The sequence below is a fragment of the Neovison vison genome, chromosome 6 (assembly GCF_020171115.1).
Source record: "Neovison vison isolate M4711 chromosome 6, ASM_NN_V1, whole genome shotgun sequence".
NCBI lineage: Eukaryota > Metazoa > Chordata > Mammalia > Carnivora > Mustelidae > Neogale > Neogale vison.
In genome coordinates this window covers 30,268,556-30,293,087 of record NC_058096.1, presented here as the reverse complement: position 1 = coordinate 30,293,087, position 24,532 = coordinate 30,268,556, and the positions used below count along the sequence as shown (strand labels likewise).

Below are 24,532 nucleotides of genomic sequence, written 5' to 3'. Positions count from 1 at the left end.
ATGTGAGCATCACCATCTTAGTCCTTTTTCACATCTTCCCAAAGTTACCCTGCGCAGTGTATATGCTGGGCACACTGGAATAAATGACAATGCATGTTACAAGTTAAATTAATCAAAAATCAAGTTAAGTTAATCTTGTGTTCATTCACTTGTTATCATAACTATTCTTCAGAATGGTTAAAAAATGGAATTTAAATGCAGAAAATCAAGGTTGTTGACAATGCAAAGCACTAATCCAATAATTTAAAAGAAGTAAAAAGAATCACTGACACATACTAGAATTTAAGGAGAAAAAAAAAAAAAGACGAGGATAAAAGTCATCCCAAATTAGTGATTCAAATGCTTACAAGGGTAATGTAGAAGCCAGCATTTAAAAACTGTGGCTCTGAGCTTCTTCTTGCATTACATTTTAGTACATGAAATTGGCCAATGTTAATGTCTTTGCATGAAAAATCATTACATGTCAATATGTATTCTGTAAAACCATAGGTCTTAGACTGTCGGCACAGAAGTCTCTAAGAACGGATTGCTGTGCATTCTCTTCCTTACTGTCCATTTCAGCGAACTCACACAACATTAAATCACATACATCACATTGTTGGAGTTTTTGATAGTTCATAAAGCACTTTACCATTCATTACTTTGCTTAATTTCTCAGTCTTCCTGTGCAGTTACAGATGATCACATCCTTTTACTATGAGAAAGCACTGGGCAATCTGATGTACGAGTGTTCCTTTACCCAAAGAAATTTCAACACACGTCAACTCATATTATTGAATATTTTCATCACAGTTGATTTCTTTAGATGCAATCGCAAGTTTTCATGTAAGGGATGGATCTACATGATCGTAACTCCAAAAGAACGTATTTCACTTCCCTATGTTCTTTGCTTGTTTTTTTTTTTAAGATTTTATTTATTTATTTGACAGAGAGAGATCACAAGTAGACGGAGAGATAGGCAGGCAGAGAGAGAGAGAGAGGGAAGCAGGCTCCCTGCTGAGCAGAGAGCCTGATGCGGGACTCGATCCCAGGACCCTGAGATCATGACCTGAGCCTAAGGCAGCGGCTTAACCCACTGAGCCACCCAGGCTCCCCTTTGCTTGGTTTTTATGGAAATATCTGTTGACCTACTTCTGGCAACTTATATATAACTTAAATGTGAGAAATTGTAAATAAAAAATTTTAGGTTATCTCAGAAAGAAGTAGGGTGAAAAATAAAGCCGAAAGGCAAATGTAGGCATTTAACAACTAATCAAAATATGGAGTGTGGAGTGACACCTCTCCCCAATTTTAAAGGTGCAGTATAATATGCCTGAGAAAGCATTAAGTGGGGGTCATTATAGTTAAGGACTTAAAGTAAGTGACAAATGTGGAATGTTCTGATATTCAAAGGTACTGATCATTAAGGAAAATGTCACAATGGCTTCCCCACAACTGCTCAAATCAATTCTCCAGATCAAATTCAGTTATTCTCATCTGACCTCTTTTATTTTTTAATTGTGTCTTACCTGAATATCTATGACAGTTTTTCTGACTCACACATATAGATTCTTCAAGAAAGCATCCTGACACTTGGATTCATCCAAAAATTTTCGAAGCCAACTCAGAGTTCTCTAAGGAGAGATGGGTTGATGGAATGCTATCATCAACCGCTAAAGGTTTCCACAAAGTTATAAAAAAAAAGCTCAGTTAATTTTAAGACAAACCAGGAAGGCTTTAGTAATAAAAAAATGACCATATGGTTTGTAATACTGCCAAGTTGTCTTATATCATAAAAAAGCTGGACATTCAGTGGTACTGGGTGGCTCAGTTGGTTGAGCATCTGAGTCTTGATTTCAGCTTAGGTCATGATCTCAAGGTCCTGGATTTGAGTCCCATGTTGGTGGGCTGCACACTCAATGAGAAGTCTGCTCAGCGTTCTCTCTCTCTCCCTCTGCACACCACCCCCCCACCTCCGCCGCTACTCGCTCTCTCTCAAATGGATAAATAACTTTAAAAAGAGAAGAAAATTAAAAAGAAAAAAAGGACATTCTACGAGGGCCTGTCAATTTTATGGCAAATAGCTCAGGTGTGGATTTAGTGAATAAATATAAACTGTACTGTCAATGAACTCTATCTTTATTTTGGGAGCAAAGATAATATTTCTAAGTTCTTGTCAGCTTGAAAATTCAAGAAAATGTGTGAAAGTAAGCTATTTAAAGACTTAGAATCATTTTGAGCTTCACAAATATTTTTATGACAGCACACATAGTCAATGTAGCACTGTCATCACATAGGCCATTAGACACATGGAACATAAAGAACACAAAGGCTTTCATTTAGAGCCTAAATAAAAGTTAAAGCTTAATATCTGTTGTGACCCATTCATTTCTCAGCAAGTGCGCCAGATTTTAAGATCTGAGCATACAGTAAAACAACCTCTTAACCCAAATCATATTTGTTTAAATAACTAGTCACAAAATGACTCTTAAATTTTATGTGGAAGTTTGAAATAGGAATGTAAAGAAGATTGCATTTGAATAAATTTTAACGAGGTGGACAGAGGGCTAGAATATATCTCCATGTTCGATTAGCATTTGCTACAGGATTCTTATTCTTTATTATTAGAATTCATTTGGGATAAAAGAACCACTCAACAGTAACAATAAATAGAAGAAAGGTTTTTACAAATCCTTTTTTAAAAAAAGATATTATTTATTTATTTGACAGAGAGAAAGAGAGAGTGAGAGAGGGAACACAAGCAGGGGGAGTGGGAGATGAAGCAGACTCCCAACCAAGCAGGGAAGCCGATGGGGATCCTCGGATCATGACCTGAGCCAATCAATGGCAGATGCTTAACAACTGAGCCACCCAGGTGCCCCTACAAATCCTTTTTGAAAGAATTTGAATAGTAGGTATTTGAGTTGTTTTATTTTGGTAATCCTGTAATTTCAGTAGACCCCAAACTTAAGACTGTTATTTTAATTCTTTAAATAGAGTATTTTGACACAAGTGATCTTTTTATACGTAGTATTGTTTCCAAAATGTTTCCAAATACCTATTTCATCAATTCCACAATACACATGTTAAAGAAAGAAATAAAAACATCACCTAACTCAGCAGAGCATAATTAAAGTACAAGTCAGTTCTCGTTCTGGCTATAAATGGTGTAAACCACTGGTGCTTTTAAGTTTTCAAGTGTCGGTGCAAAAGTCTTCTAACTCCTGTGCCTTCAGTCTTATTAATTCCGAAGGAAACATTTCCAATATCCAGCTCTGTGATCACACAGGTAGCTGAGCATGTTATTGTCCAAGCAAATGTGTTATGAGTCTTCAGATGATGGACTACACGGAGGCCAGATGTCAGAGGTGCTGAAATTGATAATCCGTCAGTAATTTTCTATCTGTCGCAACAGCTCTGACCCATTGAACTAAATAAATATGTTTAATCACTGACTGGTCAACTTATCAAACGGTGCCCTGGGCTAAGGGGAAGGACTTGTCAAATCTAGAGCAGATAAAGCAAGAACCACAGCCATAGGCAAGAAAGTAACCACATCCCTTATCTCTACCCCTTTCATCTCACTTTGGGAAAACACACTTAGGAAATCATACTAGGAAAGCAACTTTTTGGCTAAGAAAGAAGAGACAAATGTTTCCTTAAAGTTCTGCTATTTCTTCTATTTTTTTTTCCTATATAAGCCAAACTGTTCATATTTTTCAATTAGACTGCAGTTATATAAAGACATCCCAAGTTCAGTGACAGGTAAAGAGTCAAGAGGAGTCAAGAGGAGCTGATCCCAGGGTTATTTTTTGCCACATGGCAATCGGAATTTGAGAACAAGCCCACTCGGTCTTGAAGATAAAGCTCTCCTCCGAAAAGAGAAATGCCCTTCACCACCCAAGTAAGCTAAAGGATTCAAAACTGCTGAATATGAACAGTTACATGACAAGCCCATTACACCCAAACATTAATCATAGTTAATGAGATAAAAGCTTTCCTAACGTGTGACATTGGGTAAGTGATAGATCAGCCGTCCTTTCATTGAATGTGCCAACAGCTATGTGATTATAAAGGCCAACTGCCATCACTGTCCAGGAATGGAGCAAACGGAGATTAGATGCACTGCGCTGACCAGAAACAGTAGGATCTCCCGGGCAGGACTGGTGGAGGTGCACAAAAGAGCATTCTCCATAGTAAGTTCTCTATGTCTTACTTTGCCATTGCCATGAGCTGGCAGTCCTGACAGGAAGCTCTTGAACTTGTTTATTCACACTTGTTTAATCCTGATTCTACACACCGACTCAGCCGTGGGGTTAAGAAGATGGATGAGAGGAGCAGGGCCATGAAGGGGTCAGGGTCATGATGTCGCTAGATCTCATTAACTACATCACTCAAGACACCAGTCACTCCAAAGGTCACTCCAACTGAGGACTCTAGATAGGTAAGGGAGAACCAGTTGGATGAAATGAACTGATTTTTCTGAGAATGGACATCACATATAAAAAGAAACCTATTTGAAATTTGCTTTCTAGAGGCAACTGTACCTACTTGTTAAAAGAGTTTGAAGAAATGAATACATTGTTAAGTCACTATACGGAATACGTGAAACTAATATAAAACTGTATGTAAAATAAAATCTTTAAAACATTTAAGAAAAGAAATCAATGAATAAAGTTTACAAAGAAAAATGAAGAATAAACCACCTACAAACTCTCAAGCAAAAAAAAAAAATAGACAAAAGTTGTAAAAGAGGCCATCAAAATCTAGTTACCCCATGAATTAACAATTACTGTGCTGATTTTTTACTGTGTAAAATTTGGCCTATCATTTATGTTAGCTGGTATAACAGGGTGGAGGAAGAGCTAGTATTCACAACGGTATCACCGTCATTAAAAAGCTGAAAAGCAACCTTTTTTGGTGACAGAAAAATTAATGACTTTAATTTATTTTACAGAGATATTATGTATATCTCTGTAAGTACATAACAATAACAATTGTCTTATATAACAACAAGTATATAACAATATAACAATATGTTTTCCCAAATATTGTTGTTATAACAATAACAACAACAAGTATATAACAATAACAAATTATATAATATATAACAATATATTATATAGTTGGCAGGAAGACCATTACATGAAAACATTCAAGAAACCACAATGTTAGAATTTGGAAGGACTTAGTAAGCATGTTTGTAATTTAGTTATACTATTTCCTGAGGACATGTGCAAGCCATTATTATGAGACATCCAAATTTCTAATTCTTCAAAGAAATAAAAACTAAAATTATGTTACATCTTATCCAAAATAACCAAGTTATAGCGCTATTTATTTATATGTATAGTACTTCTATCTTTTATTTTATTGAAGTATTACACAAAATAGAATCCATTTCACAGACTGACTCTTACTACAGTGATATTGTTGACAAATAAATAAAAATAGGGTAGAAATAATGCTTATTTCTGACAGTAATCTTTTTTCAACTTTTACAGTTTCTAGCATTTCTAAAATAAGAACATAGTACATATAACTACAAAAAACACATAAAAGTAAAATACAAAATAAAGAAAACAACCAAACAGACATCAGACATGCACAGTAGAAAAATCTTTATAGTAATTCAGATAATATGGGTCCAAAAAGAAGAGAAATGTAAAATTGGTCTAATGTATGTATAGGTATATGTATATGTATATGTATTTATTTATAATAAGTAGGTGAGAATATTGTGGTAAATAGCAAATGGCATTTTATTTAATAAAATCCTTTATACACTAAGCATACGTGAAATATATAAGTAAAAAAATTGCTTCATTTTCTTCTTAGAGAAACAAAACAAGATCCAATTTCTGTAGAAATTTATATTTGTTTATTTGCATTAAACTTAAAGAGACCAGAAATACTGCTCCAGAATGTACATAATTTTTCATAAAGCACCAATTACCTTAGACCTGAATGCTTGATTGAAAAAGAAAAATGACTTAATTACATGGTGACAAGGTGAACAGGGATTGTGTAGATGTGAATACATGATCAGTTAATTCCTTAAAAGACACAGAAGATTAAGGAGAAACCTCATTTACCAGCAATATTATCAATTACTTGTTATCAACCAGAAGTCACATGAAGAAATGGTTAAAAAGAAAAAATATTATCTGGGTTAAGAAGAAAGTCTTTGCACAGACTGGGGACAAGCCAGTTAAAGATTACTGCTAAACTTACTTGATATCCAAGATTGGCTCCTCTCAGTTTCTTAAAAGCCAAATGTAAATGAAAAGTTAGAAATATTTTTTTCCCAATAAACTCAGTTCAGTAATCACACATGACCCTTTATATAGCTTAGTTTGATTTCTCTTTGCTGGAGGATAAATGATCTAGTCCAATCCCCTCACCTTAAATTCAAGAAAACAGACCCAGAGAGATTAAAAGGTTTGCCAAAAATCATGGCCCGAGTTAAAAGAGCCCGAATCTAGTGCTTTCTGGGAAAAGAAATTCCAAGAATTACCTTTTCCCTACATTGCTGTCTCATGAAACTGGCTCCTCTATTCGTCATTTCAAGCCTGCCTCTCATCAGCTAGGAGCTCTGATTAACTCAGTTCATTTCTCAGGGCCTCAGTTTCTACTTCTGAACAAGACTGATGATCTCTACAGTTCCTCCAACCTGCCAGATTCTAAATGCACGATTTTATGATGACCTGATTCACCCGAAGTTTGCTTCTTTTTTTTTTCTCCTGATTTAATCCCACATTCATTTCTTATGAAAAAGCTTCCATTAATGCCCCTGTAATTAACATCAAACCCAAATGGAATGAATGGGAGATTTTCTTATGCACAGGATAAGGACCCTTAAATAAGAATGAATAATGATAATATTTCCCAGAAGACAACTATGGCAGCCCTCAAGTATGATTAACTAGACCACTCCTTGTCTCTCTTTCTCCACAGAAATAGAACAGTTCATTTGCATGTCATCTGATATAAAGAGAGATTCTAGCATATAATGGGTTATTACCATTGGGTACTTCATTAGTAAAGCTTTTCCTTATGATGTGACAGAATAGAAAAAGACAAAGTAAATTGAGATTCTTACATCTCTATTAATGACATACACATTTGAAGATTAGATTCTATCAGCTTATCCATCAATCCTAAAGAACCACACAAGTACTTAGGAAGGGTTTTACAAGTTGACCCCTTTCTAGGTAGTCCTGTTTAACAACAGGCTTTTGAGAGAAGCTGCTTTTAAAAGAAAATCCTATATGAATATTAAAGACAGCATTTCCCCCCTTCTTTTAAGAATATTCAAAGCAGATCCAGGAAGAAAACAAAAATAAATCAGCCTTTCTATCAAGCTGCTCTTGAATTTGGACATGTGGGTCCTGGGGAATTATATGTTATAAATGAGGGGTTGGGCTACAAAATGCAATTAATTTAATTGCTTATAATCTCAGTGGATTTCAAAATAGGATGTGTAAGACGTATGCACAAATGGGATTTTTCCAAGGACTTTTCATGAAACATGATAATATAAAATTTAAGGAAATTATTTCTACTTTATGGAATTCTTGGTGAATAGGAAAGTGATGAGGATTATTTTGCAACTGAATAGGTCACCAGTACTATTTTGTTACTTTGTTTCATTATTGTGGAGGCTGAGTTTTCCTTTGAGGAAAAACATAAAGCAAAGGCATACCAAAATAGAGGGTTCTACATAATTTTTAAGGTTCTCATCTGACTGCATTATCACACTGATTTTGGTTTGCCTGTAATTCCTTAAGATCCCAAGAAAGAAGTCATACACAATAATAACTGTCCAGCATGCTAAGGCAAAATCTGCAACTTCTATCTACTAGTCCTTTTCTTTCCTCAAAGGTCAACAAAACAAGTATATTCTTTCTTGGTCTTGACAGTTCTTGATATGCTTGGTGAGAACTACCAGACCTACCAGTGTCTTCATTGCTCCTGGTTCAATAATCCCAATTCCTTCGACTCTTCCTACTTGGGACAGTCTTAAACCCTTGATCTTTTTCTTCTAAGGTACTCCTCATTTCATGGTGAATTTAAGCTGACACTCAGAACTACTGACAATATTCCACCCATAGTTTTAGCAGCAAAGACTCAAACTGGATTACATTTCTTAATCTCAACTCTTAATGCAATTTAGAGAAAGAGACTTTCAGCAGTTAGATAATGGACCCCATTCTTAGCATACATTAGGGACTCTTGATACCCATGAACAACCACAAGCCTTTTATATTAACCTCTGCTTCCCCTTAAAAAATGCCTAGCATTAGACTCAAAAACCATGATGGAGCAAAAATCAAAAACAGAAGGAAAGTTCACAGAACTGTATATAGAACAGACCGCATGTTGAATTTATGAATTTCAAACAATGAATTTGAAGTAAGTCTGATTAAGAGTTTTAAATAGATCATGGATAATTCACAAAAATATGAAATCATCCATACTTAAGCAAAACACTTAAAAATGTAAAAGTTAGAAAATAAATTATTCAGGGGCCTGGATGGCATGGTCGGTTAAGCATCTGACTCTTGATTTTGGCTCAGGTCATGACCTCAGGGTTGTGCAATCTAGCTGGGCATGTAACCTGCTTGGGATTCTCTCTCTCTCACTGCTCCTACCGACCTCCCTCTCCAAAACAAACAAACAAACAAACAAACAAGCAAATCATTTCCTAATACGATATTTCTTATTCATGTTTTAATGTATCCTTAAGATACATTAGAAGGCATCATACATTAGAATGCATCATACATTAGAATGTATCATACATTAGAACGTATCTTAAGGATACAGTTCCTTTATTTAAACTTCTTACTTTGAGATGAAACTTGTAAAGAAAGTACAGAAGTCCTGTGTACCCTTCACCTGGTTTCCCCTTCAATGGTTACATCTTATATAATGACAGTGTAAAACCAAGACTAGGCACTTGACATTGGTACAATGCATGTGTAAGTGGTTCTATATAATTTTATCACACATATGCCTTTGTGTAAACACCATCACTATGAAGATACGTAACTATTTCATCAACACAAAGATCACCCTTTGTTCTCCTGTCGTGGTAATACCCATGCCTCTATCCCTTACTCTAGACAACCCCTAATCTCTTTTCTATCACTATAATTTTGTCATTTCAAAAAGGTTATATAAGTGAAATCATACAGTATATGACCTTTTAAAATGGCCTTCTTTACTGAGCATACTGCCCCATTCATTCTTTTTTATTGCTGAGTCAAATTCTGTGGTATGGATACAGCATGCTTTGTTTAACCATTTACCTATTGAGGGACATTCTAGTTGTTCCCATTTTTTGCCATTACAAATAAATTGGTCATTAAAAACTGTGCATGGGTTTTGGTGCAGATAGGTTTTCATTTCTCTTAGATAAGTGCTCAGTAGTGCAACTGTATAGGAAGCATATAGTTAATGTTTTAAGAAACTTTCAACTTATTTTCCAGAGTAACTGTACAGTTCTACATTCTCATCAACAATATATGAGAGATCCAGTTTTTCTGCAGCCTCACCAGAGTTAGGTAATGTCACTATTTTATTTATTTTTACTCTATTTTATTATTTATTTATGTTATTTTGGCTAAAGGTATACGGTGGTATCTCATTCCACTCTTAACATGTATCTCCTGAGGTTGGTGACATTTAACATCTTTTTCATGGGCTGATTTGCCATCCAGAGATCCTTTTTGGTGAAATGTCTCTTCATGTCTCATGCCCACTTTCTAATGGGATGGTTTGAGTTAATGTTGAGTTTTAAGAGACCTTTACACATTCTAAATATGAGTCTTTCATCAGATATATGTTAGGATATATGTTACTTATAAACATGCCCTCCCCCAGTATATTACTTATCTCTTTATCCTCTTAACAGGATCTTTCAGAGAATAAATGTTTCCCATTCTAATGAAGTCACATTTATTTTTTTGGTCTGTGTTATGAACTCTTCACCAAGCTCTAGACACCAAAGGGTTTATCTTACCTTTTAAAGGTTTTCTAGGTTTACATTTTATGTTTAAATCTATGACCCATTTTTAATTCATTCTTTTGTAATGGGCGTGGTTTGAGGGTCTGTCTCTTTTTTTTTCTTTTGCCTATGGATATCCAATTGCTCCAAAATCACTTTTTGAAAAGACCGTCTTTCCTCTTTTAATTCATTTTAAAAACAAATAGTTATTGGAAAGCCCAAACTGACCCATGTTAATGCTACTACGTACTGAACTTGGAAACTCTCAAAGTCCGCAAATGTCTACAAGTACATATACCATGAAATAAGTGCATACGATTGTGTTAGTAACTCTCAAGAACTCTAGAAAATAGTATAAAGGCATCATTGCTATTATCATGCCCCATTTTCTATACACTTAGTCAAGTTATCTTTAGATATTAAATGATAGATGGCTCATCTTGCGAATTGAATTCTTAATCTCCAAGCTGCTTTGGCCTGCAAACATGTCAATAAAACGTGAATGTGATGGATTTTCTTGATACTAGTATTTGACAACTAGGAACTGTACAGAGAAAATCAAATTACTTGAATAAACTAATGAGCTCTCAAATGTCAATATATAACTAAATAAAAAAGAAAGAAAAGCTCACCCTTCCTGTTGTTTCTTTTCTTTAACATCCCAGGATTCACAGAATTTTAACACCAAAACAAAGCTTTAAGGCTTCATCTAGTCCAGCACCCTCCTCGTATGTGCAGATCAGATCATCCTGAGTGAATCAACTAAAACAAATGCTAATGATTTCCTCTATGTGCCGAATGACTTTAATTGTTTAAACGACTCAATGAGGACTCTTACCTTAGTGGTTAGCAAAGCAGACTCTAGAGGAAGGTTGCGTGAGTTCGAATCCTGACTCTTATTGCTGTCTAAGCAACTACAAGTGAGTTCTTTGGGCCTCAGATAAAGCACAGAGCAAATAACAGGGTTAGTCTGAGAACTGAATAAATCATAAGTATAAAACATTTAAAAAAGAAGCCTGGCATTTAAGAAGAAACAGTGAAATCATTCCCCTCCTTCCATAATCCTCTTGGCAAAATCAACTTCTTTCTCTGAATCCCCTCAGAATGTCAGCCCAAGGACTCACACATTTTGTATTAACGTATTAACACACTATGGCAGCATGTGTCATGCCTTGCTCTGCCTTTTGGTGTGTTTTTAATTTTTTTTGTGTGGTTTGGTTTGGTTTTTAACTGAGGTGTTTAAAAAAAATGACATAAAAGATAGCATCTTAACCATTTGTAAGTGTATAGTTCAGCAGTGTTCAGTAAATTCACATCCTTGTGTAATGAGTCTCCAGGGCGTTTTCATCTTACTACAGTGAAACTTTATACACATTAAATAACAACTCTTTTCTAAGTGTCCATACCCTCAAATACCTACCTGGGTACTTGAGAGTTGGAAAGTACTGTAGGGAAATACAGCAAACTGAATTTATATTGTTCCTTGAAAGACAAATCATGACTTAAATTTTTATCAATTCTCTTTCAGAATGCTCTCTCTCCTCTTTCAACTTAACTCATCAGCATAGCTCAACCCTAGTCCTATTGTACCTTAACTTGCCAAGATCTCCCCAGCCAGGCTCCCCAGTGCTCCCTCCTAGTGTACACTGTGTTTAACAAATCTTCACACCCCACCTCCAAGTAACACTCCTCAATCAAAAACACTAAAGAGCTCCCTTAGCTCTTTGAAGAGAATAGTAAACTCCTCAGTTGGAGTCATTACCAGTCTCCATTTCACTATTTAAATTATCTCCCTCTACTCTCCTGCATACATTCTTCAAATCAACATATATTCACTTTCTCCAAAGTAGCCCAGCACAGCCTCAGGGTTTTGCTTTTATTCTTCTCTCCAGTTTCCTAAGGCCATTTGCATTCATATTCACCCAAAAGCATTTGGTGTCACTCCTACCTCCCATGGCCTGTTCTATCTCAAGGCTCTTATCTTTTTTCTTTTTTTAAGATTTTATTTATTTATTTGACAGAGAAGGAACACAAGCTGGGGGAGTGGGAGAGGGAGAAGCAGACTTCCCGCTGAGCAGGGAGCCCGATTGGGGATGGGGGACAATCGCAGGACCCTGGGACCATGACCTGAGGCAAAGGCAGACACTTAAGGACTGAGCCACCCAGGCACCCCTGGAGGTCCTTACCTTACACCTACACACAGTGGGACATCACTCAATGAGGTCGCCCACCCAGGCTTCTCACTAATAACACTAGCACCACTGAGGACATGGAACTCTTAAAATCATTCTCAATTCCTAATAACTAGGAAACCCAATAAAGAGTTGTTAAATTATTTAAGGAAAAGCAGTGAATGTGCTCACTCAATGTGAATAACCAGAGAAAGCAGTAAGAAGGAAAGTGGAAAAAAAAATATATATATACATATATATATATGATGGCCTGTATCAAATATGACTTTCTGTTATGGAAATAAAATAGTCAAATTATATTTCCATTTATAAACTATAAAATTTGCTATAAAAACTTGGCATAGACTAAGGTGTTAGATAGACACATTAAAAAAAAAACTTAATGATTGTCTTTGAAAATACCAGGAAGTACTTCTTTTTTTTTTTTTTAATATTTTATTTATTTACTTGACAGACAGAGATCACAAGCAGGCAGAGAGGCAGGCAGAGAGAAAGGAGGAAGCGGGCTCCCTGCTGAGAAGAGAGCCTGATGCCAGGCTCCATCCCAGGACCCTGAGGTCATGAAGGCAGAGGCTTTAACCCACTGAGCCACCCAGATGCCCCCAGGAAGTACTTCTATACCTGGAAAAGGCCTGATTATTGGGGGGGGGGGGAAGGAAGTACAGATGATTTAAAAAAAAAAAAAAGAGCTCCTTCTCAGATGTTAATGTAAACTTAATTCCCAAACCTCTGTTTGCAATAGGACTCAATGGGCCAATAACAAACAGCCAATCAGACTTTTAGAACCTGCAATCCAGCTGACAACCTTGCTTGGCCTTTTGAGGATCAATTATATAACAGGCTTGGATTAATCAGGGAATAAAGGCCTACAAATGATAGATTATCTGCCAAAGAAAAATAAATATACCAAAAAAGAACCTGTCGGGATTCACCCCAGATCTGGACCTACATATCTGTCACAACATCAAAGCGCCTGCCTCCTTTACAGTCCTTGCTTCATTTCTACCCAGGCGCAGGAATACCAACTTATGGATGTCTGAGCAGCCCCAGGGGGGGCTAGGGAACTTTAGAGTTCATAGAAATCACTCCAAGCAGGACCCCAAATTATTTCTTGTGAAACATACACTCAATTGACAAAAATGTATAAATATCTCCTTTTCTTTCCAATTTATTTATTTTCAGAAAAACAGTATTCATTATTTTTCCACCATACCCAGTGCTCCATGCAAGCCGTGCCCTCTATAATACCCACCACCTGGTACCCCCAACCTCCCACCCCCCGCCACTTCAAACCCCTCAGATTGTTTTTCAGAGTCCATAGTCTCTCATGGTTCACCTCCCCTTCCAATTTACCCAAAAGCACATACCCTCCCCAATGTCCATAATCCTACCCCCCTTCTCCCAACCCCCCTCCCCCCAGCAACCCACAGTTTGTTTCGTGAGATTAAGAGTCACTTATGGTTTGTCTCCCTCCCTATCCCATCTTGTTTCATGGATTCTTCTCCTACCCACTTAAGCCCCCATGTTGCATCACCACTTCCTCATATCAGGGAGATCCTTTTTTTTTTTTTTTTTTTAATGGTGATTGGGAATGTTGTTTTTGCTTTTGAAAATCTTCTAAGGGGAAAAAAAACAATTCCAATGATACAGAGTAAAAGAATATGTCAATTTACAATTGAACCTCACCCTTTAGCAGTTAAACCACAAACTGTTACAAATTTTTATGCAAAAAGAAATTTACAGAGTTGAACAAAAATTCACCTACTGTTTTTACTTCTCTACTCCTATAAAGAGCTCACCATAGATACCGAGTCATGCATGAAAGAAGGGTGATCTCCTTTATAGAATTATAAAAATCTTGTGGGGGCTGCTTCAGAATAGAAAGATGTGTATTATACTTATCAGAAACGAATTCAATCTAAAGAAGAAAATTGGAGACAGGCTGTTCTGCTGAAACACAGATCTTTAAAAGACTGTATACAAGTTGCAGCCCAAATTACATTTTCTAAGTATAATGTCCACCTGTATGCATTTTTATTAAAATCAACTTATATTTATACACCAATGGTTTTCAAATAAATTGAAGGCTTATAGGTGCAAAAACCCTCCCAAACCTTGAAGATTCCTTTTCTTAACTGTATCTAAAGGAAGTTTCTGGGGTTGAAAACAAGCACCAACCACAGCATGTTGTGTCTTGACCTACCTTACCAGCACCATGAATAATTTTAGCTGTCACTCCATGCATGGGATTTATATGTTTGCAGAGCTCAGGACAATACTGTTTTCAGAAATAATCTCTTGAATAAAGCAGAGGACATCACGATTTTCCCTTATTTTATGTACTTTCCCTGGAGTCAGAGCTAACTCAGGCTAATTTGAGTGAAAAGCAACTTGAGACTTGTACTAAGAAGCGTTGCATGCAGTCAATTCAATCAACAGAAACCTGATATCAAAATAGAGCATTATACATATTTAAATAGATCATAAATGCAAACATGTTCCCCAAGAGCAGCAATTCCACACTTTCCCTTGTGAAGATTAAGGAAGAGATCTGTATTTGAAAAAATTTGATGGAATTTCACAAAATTAAAAGGTACACATGCAGAACAGCCAACAATACAGATATACATATGCATGTACACACACTCACCCTTCTATGATCATCTGTTTTCTAATACCAAATGTTTGCTTCATCTTTTATGTCTACTTAAAGATGTGTGTGTGTGTGTGTGTGTGCATGTGTGTGTGTGTGTGTGTGATTTTTTTTTTCAAGTAATCTCTATACCCAACTACCCGACGTGGGACTTGAACTTACAAGCTAAAGATCAAGAGTTACACAGTCTACTGACTGGGTCAGCCAGACGCCCCTAGTTAAAGCTATTTGAGATTAATTCCTTGATGCCTATACATTCTGGCTTATAATACACTCAACTGAGTTTACAGATTTCTTTTAAAACAGTCTCAGACCAACATTGTAGAACAAAATCTACAGAATGCAAACAATATTTGATTCTCATCGTTAATTTCTTTTAAATACTGTGTTAGTAGGGGTTCCTCTTGCTTTTTTTTCTTTTTTACTTTAAGATTCTATTTATTTATTTGAGAGAGAGAGAGAACACAAGCAAGGGAGAGAGGCAGAGGAAGATGGAGAAGCAGGTTTCCCACCAAGCAAGGGGCCTGATGTGGGACTCGATCCCAAGACCCTGAGAACAGGACCTGAACTGAAGGCAGCATCTTCAATAACTGAGGTACCCAGGTGCCTCCCCCTTTTTTTTTAGTCAGGGAGGGTTACTCTTGTTTTAAGATTCAGGACCTATATTAATGTGCTAGGGCTGTTATAAGACAGGGTGGTTTAAATAACAGAAATTTATTTTCTCGCAATGCTGGAGGCATAGATGTGTGAGGTCAAGGTGTTGTAGGGCTCAGTTTCTTCTAAGGTCTCCCTCCTTGGTTTGCAGACAGCCCCTTTTCACTGTCTCTCAAGCTATTTCCTCTGCATTTTGCATCCCCGGTGTCTCTCTACATGTCCAAATGTCCTCTCCTTATAAGAACACTTGAATTAGGATCCACCCCAATGGCTGCATTTTAACTTACCACTCTAAAGGTTCTACCTCCAAATATAGTCACAGATGGAGGAACTGAGGGATAGGGCTTCAGAATATAAATCTGGGGGAACACAATTCACCCCATTATTTGGCCGAAATATCTTGGACTATGAACATTTTTCAATTGCTAATCCTTCCTACCCTACCAAAAAAAAAAGTCTCTGAATTCTCTTTTAAAATGTGTAGAAACACAAATAGAAGAATCATGAAAAAATCAGTTGCATCTACATTCTTTTTTTTGTTCCAATTTATTTATTTTCAGAAAAAAAGTATTCATTATTTTTTCACCACACCCAGTGCTCCATGGTCAAAATCTATGAATAGTTCCAGATTGACTCACTGTCTCTTAGGTATCTAAATGGATAGATTTGTTTGTATGTTTGTTTTAGGAAAGTCATGGTGTGGTGACTTCAAAGTTAATATAAGTTAAACAGACTATCAACCATATGACTCAGCAATTCTATCCCTAGGTATATACCCAAGAGAACGCCCAAATGACACCATATGTCTATACAAAAATTTGCCCCGGAATGTTCATAGAAGCATTATGCATAACAAAAAGTGGAGATAATCCAAATATACATCAAAAGAGGAAAGATAAAATGTGGTATATCCATTCTATAGAATATTATTCAGCATTATAAAGAAATGAAGTACAAATACATGTTTCAACAAGGATGAGCTTTGAAAACATTATACTAAGGAAAAGAAGCTAATGTCAAAGAACATACACTGTATGATTCCATTTATATGACATTTCCAGACTAGGCAAATGTATAGAGATGGAAAGTAGATGAAATGTTTGCTCAGAGCTGAGGCAGGAGGGTTTGAGAGGAATGGGGATTGACTGCTAATGGGTATAGAGTTTCCTTTAGGAGAGATGAAAATGTTCTAAAATAAATCGTGGTATGAGTTGGGCAACTCTGTGAATATACTAAAATATAATGAATTGTACACTTTCAATGGTAAATTGTATGGTAAGTGAATTGTATCTCAATAAAGCAATTTTTTTACAAAAATTCTCCATGATTTAGCCTTTTTTGAAATTTATTTTGTGTCTCTATGGAGTATAAAGGTAATTTGCATGGATAACATTCATTTACAGCCAAAATAAAAAGGATAAAAGTCACATATTTATTAACTTGGAAATATCAGGGAAACAATTTACCTCGTGTTCATTTTTAATGCCACCTGTGTCCTCTATTACTAAAGTCAGTCTACTTCTGTAACCTCTCCTCCTTGTACAGATAAAACATCAATTTCATTTTGGATTTAAAGCAAACAGGATCATTATGCTTGTAGAGTGTTCCATAGCTTTGCTATTCTAGCAATCTGTGACCTATAAATAATGCAAGACCTTTTCCTTCTCTAAATGACTTTCTTGCAGCATTAGTCTTGATAGAAAGAAAGAAAGAGAGAGAGAAAGAAACAAAGAGAAAGAGAGAAAGAAAAAAGAAAGAAAGAAAAGAGAGAAAAGAAAAAAATCACCTCACAGTCATGGAATTCAATCTATTACTAGTTCCTCAATTACATTATGAATCACATCTGTCCTCTCTTTTGTAGTTGCTTTGTAGACCACTTTTAAAATATCTTGCCATTTTATTTGCATCAAAGCAAAATTAAATCACAGCTAAACTGAAAAGTTTTTGCGTTTTGCTTCAGAAGGAAAGCAAAAAAAAAAATAGACCGGTTTCTCTGTGACCCCTGACCTTTGAACCACAACCTCCTTGCCACTAAAGCTTCAGCACCTCATTTAATCTCCCCTCTCCACACTGGCAGAGTGCTGCGAAAGGAAACAGAAAACATAATCTGGGGACTTCATCAATTTTTCATGAATTTTCATTTAGACCAGAACCCCCTCTTACCCTGGTCGATAGATCAAGCTGCTGTCATACATTTACCACCTGGGGCTACAGCTGCTATCTCTAGGGGCTGCCACTGACTCAGGCTGTATCAGAGGCAGCCACAAAACGTGGGAGGACCCCTGTGCTCCTTCTGTTCCAAACACAGGGAGAACTGGTATTCCAGCTGAAACCCTATCTGCACCAGCGACGGCTCTGCTCTCTCGGTGGTCTCATCGGAAAACTGCTGATTAACTTCTTCGGTGCCAGGTGTTTGCTGGGGACCCTGCAGTTCTGCTTTCAAAATAGGTGAAAACTGCTTTCACCTAAAGACCTTTCTTGAGTTCCAGTGAACTGAAAAGTACTTTCTGGATGACTTGTTTTTTTGTTTTTTTGTTTTGTTTTGTTTTGTTTTGTTTTTTCAAACCAAGAGGAAGAAAGCAAATAGGAGATAAAGGATTCAACACTCCATAACAAAGGTTGCTCTTGAATATTTTTTTCCCTCTCCTATATTATTCTGTTACATAAAACTGAAGTTTTTATTAAAAGAAAACAAAAAAGAGAACGTGGACAGTATGGTAAAGAACAGGCTGACTTTTTTCTATACAATCTGTCAAGACGGACAGTTACTGATAAAATTGCACATTTCATCTGACAGCAGAAAGCAAGCCTTTTGAAATCAAAAATGAAAACCAAGGTGAAACAAGGAGAGTCCAAAACTCTCCATATTTTTCATCAATAATCATATTTCACAATAAAAGTTGTAACAAGTTTATTTGCCACATATCCATACACTTAATTCCCTAGATACCAGAGATCAGTAATTCTCAATTGATTTTGAGCCCCCCCAGGGGACATTTGTCAGTGTCCAGAGATATTTTTAGTTATCACAGCTGGGGTTGAGGGGGGGTCTTTTTGGCAGCTCCTGGGCAAAGGCCAGAGATTCGGCTAAACACCCTACAACACAGAGCACAGCCCTCAACAACCCCAAGAGGCAATAGTGCAGAGACCTGGGATGTTGCTCTAGTTCCCTCACACGCCATTCAGGGCTAGATTCTTGGGCGAGGGGCAGCATTTGCCCCTCTAACCCCACCACTTACTCCTTCTTCAGCTGCTATGCTCTCTTTCCCCTCCTAGAGTCCATGGAGTCTTTTTTATTTAACCAAAATGTGGCATTTGCATCACAAAACACTTTTTTCTTTCTTAAAATACTTTCCTTGGGCTTCATGTCACTTCCCTCACCATGGGCCATCACTCTGATGCCTCCTCAGACCCTCTTCAACCAGTACTTCTTTCCTTTGCCTACCGTTAAACATGGAGGTTCCAAGAAACAGGAGTGATCTCAGCCCTTATTAACCATTCCTGGCACACAGCCTGCCTGGGCAATCATGTCTACTTTATCGACTTCCACCACTTTATTCTCTATGTGGTAAAGACCTTTCTCCTCAGTTCTAGAAGTTCCCTTTTTAATGCAACATGAGATAGTTTTACCTCAATGCCTCATCGGCATGTTAAATAACACCGCCAAAGCTGACTTCACTCTCCTGTTCCTATTAGTTATTTCTTTTAGACCTGCCATCCCTATGGGGGTAGCACTATATACCTAGTCACTCAGTGGGAAACAAAAAACAAACAAACAAACAAACAAAAAATCAAACACTGGGAATCATTCATTATCCCCTAAATCCCTAAACTGACCATAAAGCAATATGGTTTATAATTTCTAAATCTGATTCAAACTATTTCCTTCTTTCAATCTTCACTGCTAGTTTCCGTTCAGAATCTAATATATACTCTTTTCATTTGACAGCTTCTTAACTCCTCTCTGACTTCAAACATCATCCCCTTAACCCGGTCTTCAATTCTCTTTCAAAGGCTCCTTTTACATAACAACAAAAAAAATATCTACTTTTCCAACTTATGTTGCCCCTCTACCTTATATCAAGTTACCTACAGTTCTCCAAATACTCAGCGTCGCTAGACTTCCATTCTTTCCTTTACGTAATAAACAGTGACATGTCATGACTGAGCATTTATGCTGAGTGTTCTAAATTATGAAAGCCAAGCATTGATCAAATCTATAGCTATTCTTCTATCATTTTATAAAAAAATATACTTTAGTAACAAATAATACTGAAAAAGCACAGTGCTTCCTCCCAAGTTCCCATATTAATTCATGTTATGAAACACTTAAGGGAAAAGAGATGACGGATGATCTAATGTGAAAGAGATGAGTAGCATATAAATGGGTATTATTTGATCTTGTGTTGCCTCAAACGGCATGAACTGTTGACACGGCATTAGAAGAAAGAATTTTATTCACTAGCTAAATCCAATTTAGAAGCTTTCTTGTTTTCCTCTCTAGGTCAAAGGTATTTTTAGCATTTCTCAAAGCTCATTGATTTAAAAATAAAAAGTGCTACTGTCATATTACCAAGGAAAAAAATCATGGTTTAAATTTTTCCTCCTAAAACAGTTTGATTCATTATTAATGATGCAATTAGGAAAGAGAGCAATCTTCAGATTAAATAAAAATACAAGATGTGTGTATGCTGGGAAGAATTTTTAAAAAGCTAAGGTTCAGGGAAAAAAGTGTTTATAGATGCCCAACAATAAAATGAGTGGCCAGTTTAGGTAAACTTCAACATGGAGAAGGAAAGTTAGTTGAGAATTAAAAATAGATACCTGTTGCTGAGTAGATAAAGTAGACAAACTTAAAAAAAGTTTTGATTTAAAAATTTTAATTTTTAGATGAAATTTTAGACCAAATATCATTTAGAATTTCATTTCCCTAATATGGCACAATTCCCTAAAACTAAAATTAGAAGAATCAGAATCTGGTCTTCAAATCCCCATTAATTTATAGCCTGAGTCTTCATCACTTAACCATCATGGGTTTCATATTATCTATAAAGTGGGAGAATGATGCCTGTTATATTTACTACAAAGGGATTCGGTGGCGGCGGGGGGAATCAATGGAATTTGACATTGACATATTTCAGTATGTTTGAAAATTTTCAGGAATAAGATATTCAGAATAAAAATAGAAGAGTTAGGAATACTGATGCTTGAGCTTTTGTGTGTGTATTTCAAATCTCACTAAACTGCATTTAATTTGACTGCTTTTTTGAACTAAGTTATAAAAATGAAATTACCTGGTGCCTTGAGCAAAATCACATTGCTAGCTAAGGCTCTAATGCTCCTTTCTCAAACTACTTCACAAAATAAATTTGGGTTTTAGGATTCTTCTAGTCTTTTCCTATTGGAAAAATCCTATTGGATTTACACATTTTAAGCATTAGTAGGTTTTAGATTTCCTGGTACAAACCATAAATCAGAAGACCAGACACTTGAGAACAAAAGCTTTCACTGAAGTAGGTGAAGAAGAAATAGTATGACTGCTTACTAAAAGATGATTTCCTATGTAAAGTCGGTAAATCGCTGAGAATCACAATACACATATACACAAGTTAGATAATTTATGTGATTGTAGTGTGATATCATGTAGCCTGCGAGTACTTTGTACTGACATGAAACCATGGGCTATTATTTAACAATCTGCTTCCAACTATATAAATAAGACCTACGCATCTTGAAATAACTCAATTTTCTTATCTATGAAAACCTACTGGTACAACCAGAAAGTTGAAAAGTACGAGCTTTTTTTATGCCCAATTGTTGCCATTTTATTAACGATCAATTCCAGATAAAATCTTTCCACAGGATAAATAATATAAAAAATTTATGGTACTGTTTAAATTATGACACCAAATTCTTATCTGTAAGACACCCCAAAAAATCTATCATATATTTTAATTTGTTCTGAAAAATGATGAAGTTATGAAGTTAATGTTCAAATAGACGCAAAGCACTGATATCTTGATTTACTAGTGCTATTTGGGCTATCTGATGAACAAATAAATATATTTTTTTAAATCCCAAAGGCAGGGCAAGCCCTTAACTATTGATGATTGCCAAGACTGAGCAAGGCCCTTCCATGTATGAACATTTGGTCCCAACAAAAATTAGATCTCTTCTTTTGATGAATTTCATTGATAGAAAAAAATAACTAAACATAGTTGCTTGTTTCTGTATTCTCCCCACATGCCTATGGTAATGATTCCTGAATTCAGACTGGAAGCAAAAGAGTTAATATAACCAAGGGAGTATATTCTTTTTAAAGGTGACTGATAAAAATTAGACTTAGAAATATTTATATAAATATATATACATATATAAATACATATATAAATATGTATATATATTTATATAAATATTTCTAAGTCTAATTTTTATCACATATATATATGTATATATATGTGCAATATGTAACAGTTATATATACATACATAACTAAAATAGGTACAATACTGAATTTATGCTCATTATTTGATCCCATGTTACATTTAAGTTTTCATTCTAACATAGCTGGCTTTAATACTTGATTATATCTTTCATCAATAATTCAAATTTTAAATATGACCAGCAACATTATCGCTTTGCTTTAACGTAAAAATATAATTTCCACCTTGCTTCAATAGAAATAAATTTATTGCAACACCATGGCTTGACATTATTTTGACCAGCTTTGCTTTAGAGAAGGCAAAGTAACATTACCCATGGCATGTTGGCTGTTTTCTTCTTTAGGTATTAAGTACCCATGGGGACAAATCAAACCTTGCTAAAAATAAATCAAAGTAAAAGTGCGTGATGTTCACGAAATTCATTATGTTTACTTACATGCCACTTCCAGAGATGCATTTCGACTCACTGCTTCACCGAGATAGTTCCTTGCAACACAGACGTAGCTTCCTTCATCGGGTTTGCTTCTGCGCCCATGTACGATGCGCAAGAAAAATAAGGATCCGCTGGGCAGAAGCATCCTGTGAGACCGGGGATCATCCTTGTCAGTCTCCACCCGCTCACCATCCTTGTACCACTCAATTGTGGGCGTTGGCCGCCCCTCTGCCTTACAGTTCAAAGTGGTGGGCTCTCCCTTAGAGACAATGACATCTGAAGGGTGCTCCACAATCCGCGGGGGGAAGTCTTCCTGGCGAAGACGAGATCCTACAAAACAGGACAGAATGAAGACAAGCGTTAACATTTTCTTATCTAGGGCACCTGAGTGGCTCAGTTGGTTAAGCAACTGCCTTAGGCTCAGGTCATTATCGTGAAGTCCCAGGATAAAGTCCCTCATTGGGCTCCCTGTTCAGCATGGAGTCTGCTTCTGCCTCTGGTCCTTCCCCTTCTTGTGCTCTCTCTTTCTCAAATAAATAAATAAAATATTTAAAAAAATTTTTTTTCTTCTGATGCCTGGGTGGCTTCGTGGGTTAAGCCTCTGCCTTTGGCTCAGGTCATGATTTCAGGGTCCTGGGTTCGAGCCCCGCATTAGGCTCTCTGCTCAGTGGGGAGCCTGCTCCCCCCTCTCCCGCACTGCCTGTCTCTTTGCCTACTTGTGATATCTCTCTCTCTCTCTCTCTATCAAATAAATAAATAAATAGATAAAATCTTAAAAAAATTTTTTTCTTATCTATAGCTTTTGTCTCTTAGGTTGACGTTGGTGAAATTAAACTCTTCAATTATTCAAAATGCACTTGTTACTATTTTTTTTTCATTTTTCATACTTTTGTTCTTGATGCATCTCCTAAGTCATCCCAAGTCCTTTGTGGAATGTGATAATAAAGCAATAAATTAATAGTTTAATTCAAATGAGTTAGGTTTAAATGTTCCATAAATTGAGGCAAGGAAAAGTAAAAGAGAGTATGACCTTTTCTTTCGGGTACTAAAATGAGCAAGATTAATTCGTCCTCAAACAATTACTATCTACTGGGGAACAAAGCCAAATGGGCAAGTACCCAGAATACACAATGTGGTGTGTATCATACTGGCATTGTGTCATCAGACTTCATATAAAAAGAAACCCACAAACTATGTACAAATATTCACTCAATTTAACAGATGAGGAAGCAGGTTAGGAAATAACATTAATTGCCCGGAGAGGTAGAGGAAATAAGCAGTTGAGGCAAGAATGGAGCCCAGGGACATCTGACTGAGGAATTCAAGCATAAATCATTATGTTAAAGTAAAATAAATGTTGCTTGGAGGTCCAAGAAATGCACTATAGAAAGAAAGTGGAGAAAAAACTATTAACCCTCACTAGAGTGTAATGAGGCCTTCCCTGAAAAGACATCATTTAAGTTGAGAGGTAAAGAATAAAACCATGCAAATAAAGGGAAAAGACATTCAGATTGAAGAAACAACCTGAGATCATGAAAGGACATGCATGATACATTTCATAATCGGGAGGAAGTTGATATGACAGGTGGAAGTGAAAAGTGCCCTTGGCAATCCAGATAAACGGGTTTTAAACACCATGCAAAGGATTCTGATCTTCATTCTATATGGCTAACAGATTTTGAGAGGGCAGTGATAGGACTATCCGTGTGTTAGAAAGGTATTTTTGGTGTGCAGTATAAAAGATAAAGAGCCATGGGGGCAAAAGGAGAGGTCAAAGTTGCTTAATTATTCCAGAGAACAATAAAAAGAACCTGACTTTGAGAAATGATGCTGAGAGTAGAAAAACAGAGAAAGATACAAGGCATAGCATAAAATAACCCTTGACAGAATTTGGTATGTCACCATATAGCAAGGAAGAGTGATGGGCACCAGGACTTCCTTTCGAATGCAATGAGAGTAGAGCCATTAAAGGGTAGAAAAAATAGGAAGGGAAGAACCTGTTGGTATTTTAAGATGAAAAATCTGCATGATGTGTCATTTTGAACATTTTTAGTTTATGAGGTGTCACAGGTCGTTATTTGTGAAAGGGTCTTAGCAGCTCCTGCTCATAAATCTAAAGTAGATGGTGAGAGAAATAACCATGTCTGAGGACAGAATGATAGTCTA

General features: G+C 36.3%; 1 protein-coding gene across 20 annotated transcripts in view; it reads right to left on the bottom strand.

Moving 5' to 3' along the window:
- ROBO2 (roundabout guidance receptor 2) overlaps nt 1-24,532 on the bottom strand; it is a 1,684,719-nt gene that overhangs the window by 504,680 nt on the left and 1,155,507 nt on the right. For all 20 annotated transcript variants that reach the window (XM_044251123.1, XM_044251119.1, XM_044251120.1 and 17 more), the window contains one exon: nt 22,370-22,696. In XM_044251123.1, the coding sequence (XP_044107058.1) occupies nt 22,370-22,696 (327 nt within the window). The remainder of the gene's footprint in view (nt 1-22,369; nt 22,697-24,532) is intronic.